The sequence below is a fragment of the Fukomys damarensis genome, unplaced genomic scaffold (assembly GCF_012274545.1).
Source record: "Fukomys damarensis isolate Sample0158 unplaced genomic scaffold, DMR_v1.0_HiC HiC_scaffold_9, whole genome shotgun sequence".
Taxonomy (NCBI): Eukaryota; Metazoa; Chordata; class Mammalia; order Rodentia; family Bathyergidae; genus Fukomys; species Fukomys damarensis.
Window position 1 is genome coordinate 29,250,452 of NW_022900921.1, and position 7,157 is coordinate 29,257,608.

General features: G+C 44.4%; 1 protein-coding gene across 4 annotated transcripts in view; it reads right to left on the minus strand.

Annotated features, from left to right (window-relative positions):
• Positions 1-5,712, minus strand: part of LOC104855290 (core histone macro-H2A.1) — a 59,543-nt gene extending 53,831 nt beyond the window's left edge. For all 4 annotated transcript variants that reach the window (XM_010614087.1, XM_010614085.1, XM_010614086.1 and 1 more), the window contains exon 1: positions 5,508-5,712. In XM_010614087.1, the coding sequence (XP_010612389.1) occupies positions 5,508-5,679 (172 nt within the window). In that variant the 5' untranslated portion in view covers positions 5,680-5,712. The remainder of the gene's footprint in view (positions 1-5,507) is intronic.
• Positions 5,713-7,157: the final 1,445 nt, after the last annotated feature.

The following is a 7,157-nucleotide window of genomic DNA, read 5'->3' on the forward strand; positions in this document are numbered from 1 at the left end:
AAAAAAAAAAAAAAAAAAAAAGGTATATGATCAGATTACATAACAAGGTTTCTGGGCAAAAAAGAAAAAGGGTACAGGGCCAGGTATTTAGCTCTGGCACCTACCTCGCAAACAAAAGGACCCGATTTCGATCCCCGGTACCAAAAAAGAAAAAGAAAATGAAATAAAAAGGGTATGAATCATGAAAGAAGCAGAGCTGTTCTCTTGGTGGTGGGGTCAAATGGCTCCAAAGGCTCTTCCTCTCAGGGTCAGCTCCTTAAAGGCAGGAACTCTTGTGTTGAATCTCAGTGTTTAGCACTGGACCTCTTCCCAAGTTAGAACATGAGAAACTCAACTTCCAGGTATAGCTTCCCTAGGTGACTGTCTCACTTAAGTATTCCAGGACCTTTTATATGCTGGACCCAGTATGGATGAGGGAGCTCTAGATCATCCTTACTACCAGTTAAACTTTGTGAGCCAATGTCATGACAAAACAGACCTAAGATCATTCTTTAAGCAACTCTATTTTGTTTCATTTAATCCTCCTCAGAGTGCCATCTCTCATAGGCTTATCCTGCAGCAGTGTCCCCTACCCTGTAACATGCAAAGTGTTTATAGAGATGTTTTTTTAAAGGCCTTCTGTGGTAAAAAGAAGCCACAGCCATCTCACACTTCCTTCCCTTGGGGATCCACAATATGTTAAAGGCTCTGATAAAGTCTTTCAATACAGAAAGCTGTTTAACATAGTGGTCCCCAAACTAAAACAAGTTCCTCTGCTAAGGAACTCATCAAAGCTATTCATATATTTATCTCAAAAGAGAGACTCTAATCATCCCGATTTCAGTCATAGAACAGTTTTTAGTGGAATACTACTTAAATGTCACCAAACACCTGTGTTTTCCTGAATGCAGTTTAAATGATCTCGACCCAGATGGAATTGAATTGGTAATTTAAGTCCATGAAATCACAGGCATATTTTCTTTGTTCTTCCACAAACTGTTCTTTTGCCCCTACACTGTGGATCTCAGGTACTAACTTATCCTTTCACTCTGTCTTGTCTCCTTCCTGATTTGTAGGTATACAAGTCCCAAACATTAATGCAAATTCCACAGGGGTAAATGTCTCAGCATGTGTTTCTGATGTCACTTTCCTAACAATTTAGCATTATCAGCACTACGTTAGGCTCAGAGGAAAGGCATCAAGGCTTTCTTGGACTGAATTATAGTCCTGTTTCCTTAAAATATCATTAATCAAAAAAGTGCACAATATCCTGAGGCAGAGATGATGGCTAGGCAGAAGCTATTCTCCAAGGCCTTGGTCATTTACTGAGGGTTTACTATGAATGTTACATATAGCAGTCCCCACAGCATCCCTAAGATGCTATGAGGGGTCTGCTATGATCCTTTAGGCTGAAAAGTAAAGGGTCAGTGGGCAGGAGAATAGACTAAGGCCCAGACAGTGCTGGTCACTGAGGAGATGGATAGCAACATATTGCTCAGCTAGAGCTCTGGGCAGGGCTTGGTGCTGGGTGCCCAGAGAACTGGGAAAGGAGTCTGATTGCCCGACCATGCTTCTTCCAGATGTTGCCTTTTCCTTGCAAATTTGGCAGATGCCTGGGCTCCACACCCAAGAGGAGAAATCAGATGCCAGCTTCAAATTGTAGAGCAAGATGCAAGGCTGCCACATCCTCTCCATACCTTTCCCTGAGAAGGATAAGGAGGAACACTTGTGTAGCCTTTGGCCCCCAAGAATATGTTCTTCCAGTGGACCACATAGCTGAGCTCCCGTGGCCCCTGGCCTGCAGGGCTGTGACCAGCCCATATGCTCAATACTCAAGTAACACAGGTCTGCAGCCAGGCATACTCAAGCTCCTGGAAAACCTGGAAAATTCTTCACAGTTTCCATGAATGTGACAGAAGAGGCCAGAGGAAGTTTTGAGAGGTTGGTGTGATGTAGGCTTTAGGAGAAAAGGTCCAATGGCTATTCCAGAAGGAATAGGTATGGAGTGACCAAGACATTCTACGGGTACCTGGGGAGGCATGATAGGTTTGGACAGCTGAAAGGACAACAGGTCCAAGTGGTCAACAACAGCTCCTATCACCATGTCCAAAAGAAATGGGCAGCCCAGTCAACCTGGCAGTTAGAAAAGGATCACTAGGGACTTCTGCAATCCTTTGCTTTAACCCTGTTAGTATGTGAACACACACAATATGCAGGCTTGATAAGGACTTCACATTCAGCTCTCACTTCAGCCTCATGACAACCACCAGGAGTAGTGGTATGATATTCATTTTGCAGATGATAAAACCACAGCAGAGGTGACTTTCCCAAGACCATATGTAAAAAATGACAGTTCTGTCACTAAGGTCTACCCTCTTAACTTCCCAACTTTAGAACACAGGAAAACCCCAAGTAGCCTCCCAGGGCTGGTGACCAAGTAGATGTCAGCTCTCTGATTTAGAAGGTGGCTCTATAGCTCAGCAATCCTGTTAGTAACTCCTGAGCCACCAGGCCTCTTTCCATTCCTTTGCTGGAGCCTTCTGAAGGTAGGAGGTTGGCCTCACTATTTCCAATGCGCAGCCATGTGGCCCACTCATATCACCATGCCTGCAATTGTTTACGCTACCTGCACTGTGCAGAGAAGAAAACAATCCCTTTGTAGGGCCTTTGGGCAGCTAGACAAAAAGAGAGCTCTAGTGACAAGCATCCTCTAGAAAGTACTTTCTGATATTCACTTATAGTCCCATTTCCCATTTCATAGCACACGTAGTCCTGTCTCATCATAGCCTATTTTTAACCTGTACCTGTCACCCAACAAGAAGCTCTTTGGAGGTGGAAATTTGCCTGGTGCAATCTGTGCACCAGTGAGGACCCACTGAATGGGTGAGATGTCTCTCAGACACCTGCCTTTGTTAGGGCACAAAGTCTGGGTCACACTCTTAACTAGACTCTACACTGCTAGAGAGCCAGGCCTCCTATGTCTCCCTCTTTCTGTAGCTTCTTCAGATGCCTCAAGTATATGGTAGTGGATGACCGAGTCCCTCTCCAGCCCTCACAGGGCCAACTGGCCCCATGTCCTTCCCCTTGCCTCAGCTAATGTATCTCACAGAGAAGCTTTCCCTGGCAGCTGATCTTCAGGCCCCTGGCTTGTCTGGGTACTCCTTTGGCTTGTTTATTTGCCCACCCAAGCCCAGGTCTGTACCCACCTAGGATGGCTGGTTGTCTTTCTCCCAGACTAGGCTTTGAGCTCTATGTTCTTTCCTAGTCATTCCTGTACCTTCACACAGAGGTTAGCATAGTCCCTGGAAGACAGCAGGTGCTCAATATGAGTGGGGAATGAATAAAAAAATGTCTCTGGAAAAAAAAAATAACAAAGAACAAAGTAGAAAGAAGGCTTTCTTTCTCACTCAGGTGTCTAAAACAATGTTCACAGTGAACAGATGCCTAGACCTTCCAAATATCTATATGATCCTACATCCTGGCTTAATGGGCTAAGTGTGATCACCTTGCAAGAACTGTGAGTGTGCAACATGGTTCTAAGAGGCATTCTCACCACACATGGCCTGAGGACTTAGCTTCTCTCCTATCAGGAAACTGTCCAAGTGACCACAGGAGTGAGAGCACGGCACTTGACCACTCAGTACATTCCCTGAGGTCACTTGGGCCAGGTACTGTGTGGGGGGACAGGCACCAGGAAACAATCATGCCAATAACCTATTGCTGTGCACAGAACAAGGAAATGGCTCAGATTTAGCTAACTACAGTCCTGCTGGAAGAACTTTATAAAATTTAAAAAGTATATTCTACACATAATACTCTTTAACATGCCAGAACAAGCAATCACTTTGAGCTGTTCTTCCAGCTGCAGTGACTGGCTTCCATGACCATTCCCACTATCCTCTGTGGCCAGTACCACACACCATGATAGCTGGGACAGGGGCAAGTGTGGGTTCTTGCCTTGTGATTGGGTTTGCTCTGGGGGAGAGCACGGCCTTTGCTCTATCAAGAGAGCCGGGAGCAGTTCAGCTCTTTTGCAGTCTGGCTTCTACTCTTGAAGAAGAATCCTATCTTGCTGAATCTTTTTCTGGCTGCAAGAATCAAGGGTGCTTCCTGAAACATACAAACCTACCCAATCAGGTATCAAGCAGTAGTGGCAAAAGCATTACAAAAGGACAAGAGAATCAAGTCTTCTCAACCTTTTAAAGTCCTAGGCAAGTCCTTTTATGCTTTGAGGCCTAGTTTTCTTCTCCCTAAAAATAAGGGAAGCATCTTCCCCTTTTCAGCTACTTTCCAAGTTGCGGGGGAGGATACCGGGGATCAAACTCAGGTCCTTGTGCTTGCAAGGCAGGTGGCGTACTCCAAAATTTTTATGGAGCTAGAAACAAGATTATATCTGTGAAAATGACCAGGAACTCCCTGGAGAGATAGTTGACTACAAAACTGGGGCAAGGGAAGTCCAAAGTGAAATCTTATTGTGTTGGAAAGCAAAGCAAAGAAAGGTACAGAAACTGATGGAGATACAGAAAGAAAGACATTTGAAAAAGCTTAAGTCTGAGCTAATTTGAACATAAAAATGACAGAAATGGATATAACCCACTAAATCAAAAAATCCACGAGCCAACACTGATAGTACAAAAAAATAAAAAGAAGGGAAAGGTAGAGGAAAAGCTCTTATTTACAGGAGAATGCCATCTAAGAAATACAGAAATGAAAGAAATGGGAAAATGTCTACTTCAAAACCACAGTGATAATAATAGATTCAAGTAAGATCATCATGGGATGCTAAAGCCACTGGGTAAAAGACTTGACACAAGATGCACAGAAATCCAACAGATGCCACCTGAAAGAATACACTAAACATCATCAGTGATGGGAAGAGGCCTACATCAGATGTCTCCTGATATGACACACAGAGAAGGACTCAATACTAGTTCTTCTCCTGCCTAAGTGCAAGATGAATCTTAATCATGAGACCAGCCCAAGTTAAAGGACATTGAGCCAAACAAGTGGCCTAGGCTCTTCAAAAATGTTAATGTTGGGCTGGGGATTTAGCTTAGTAGCGCCGTGCCTGCCTCACAAGTGCAAGGTCCTGAGTTTGATCCCCCCTGCAAAAAATAGTCAATGTTGGGGAAGATTTAAAACAAAATTTCCAAAAACTGGAGAATATTCAATATTAAATAAGATTGGCCAAATGTGGCCAAATCCAGCATACAATCCTGCAACAGATCTGAGAGAAAGAAAAACAAAAACATTCAAAGTCAAAAATAAATATAAAAGCATCTACATGTATCTGCATGCCATGTACATGTACACGCACACACAAACACACACACCCAAGTGAGCAAATGGGGCAAAATGTTAAATTGAATCTAAGTGAAAACGACCATAGTGTTCTTCTTGTAATTTTTCCATAGGTTTGAAATGCTTTAAAAGAAAACAAACAGGAAAGGTCCTATCAGTCATTGGAAAGTTACCAGAACTGCCACATCTGAGCCCCTGACATCTGTGGCTGACTCACATACACTCACCTGTCAGGTATTCCAGGACAGCAGCCATGTACACAGGTGCCCCGACTCCAATCCTGTACTTGGGGTGGCCTTTCTTGATGTACCTCAGCATCCGCCCCACAGGGAAGATGACTCCTGCCTTGGCAGACCGGGAAGTCTTGGTGGACTTCTTCTTCCCACCACGGCTCGACATGTTGGTGGCCCTAGAAGCAGATCAGTGAGCACACTGTAAAGACAAGAAACACACTCGTCAGGATTACTGAGGACAGTGCATCCCTTCTCTAGTACACGCATGTCCCCTAACAGGACAAGTCCAGCCAGCAGATACTACTATGTGTAGCTGCTGAGCCTTTGAGCCCAGTTATACACTCCACTGCAAAGGAAAAGAAAGGTGTGGCTTTGAAAATTTTATATCATGACATCAATTTTATTGGCCACTTCCACTTAGATGTTAAAACTGACAATGACTGCTCCCAAGCGTCCTGTATGCCTCATGATGTAAAAGAGAATAGGATTTCTTGGTTATGTTCTACCCACTTGTTCAATAATTGCATTTTCATATACTTGAAACTGAGGTTAATTTTACAGGAAAAAAATAAAAGAAAATTACATTGCTTGTAAAACCACATACCTTCTGATAGAAAGCAATGTCTCTACTTTACACCCCTGATCTTTGAAAGGCATAAGCAGCATGCAGGAATTAAAGTTGTGTGTAGTAAGGTTAGAAGAGGCCCTCTGAGCACAATCAGCCTGCCGAGTGGGCCTGTCTTTAGAGAAGGGAAGGGGCTTTTCCCTTCCTGATCCTCCCTCATCCTATCCTGACAGCCCAAGTCCAGAGGATGCCCTCTTCAACCTCTCCACATGACTGGGTCCAGCTAATCAGTATCTAAACCAAGTGGTCACAGGTATTTCCTGAAAAGATCGTCTCCCCTTGCCTCACTCTTGTTACTGCTTGTGTCTAGATGTGCCCCCACAGCCTCATGCAGTCATAGGTGGGGATTTTTCAGAGGTGACTGGATCTACAGGGTGGCACTGTGATTGATTCATGGTGCAGTGCTAGGTTAAAGCATACTAGGATTAAGGGTGAGTGCTACCTGCCCTAAAGAGTCTGGATAAAAGGGGCAGAAAGATGCTGTCAAGGCCCCTTGTTGCTTTTGCTACCTTGTGGGCACCCATGAACTGTTCTTTTCTGCCAAGCTACCCTGCCTTGGAACCAGCCAATTATGGATTGAAATCTCTACAAACTGAGCTAAATAAATAAGCCCCACCCCCTTTAACTTTGGTGTCAGCAAAACTTTGTCTCAGCAATGAGAGAAAAGTAACTAAGACACTCCTGACGTACACCTTCTACCATTTTGGCAGGGCAATCTTTGTGCATATACTTGGGAATATGCTCTGGCACCAGCCCCAAAAGCTCTCCAGGGCTGACACAAGTCCCAAGATAAAATCAGGACCCTTGACCACCATCCCGTGCCTCAGAAATCTAGGTCTGGCACACATCCCAACTTTGCCTTGTGCTACTGTGGACTAAAATTGGACACAGGGCTGAAGGGGTTTGCCCCCAGATGCGCTTCTACTCCTTTTCTCCTTGTCTTTGTAGTGACTGTTCCCTTTTGCCAGAACATCCTTTATCCTTCACACTTGTTCTCTGCCCTCTGCCACTCCATCTGA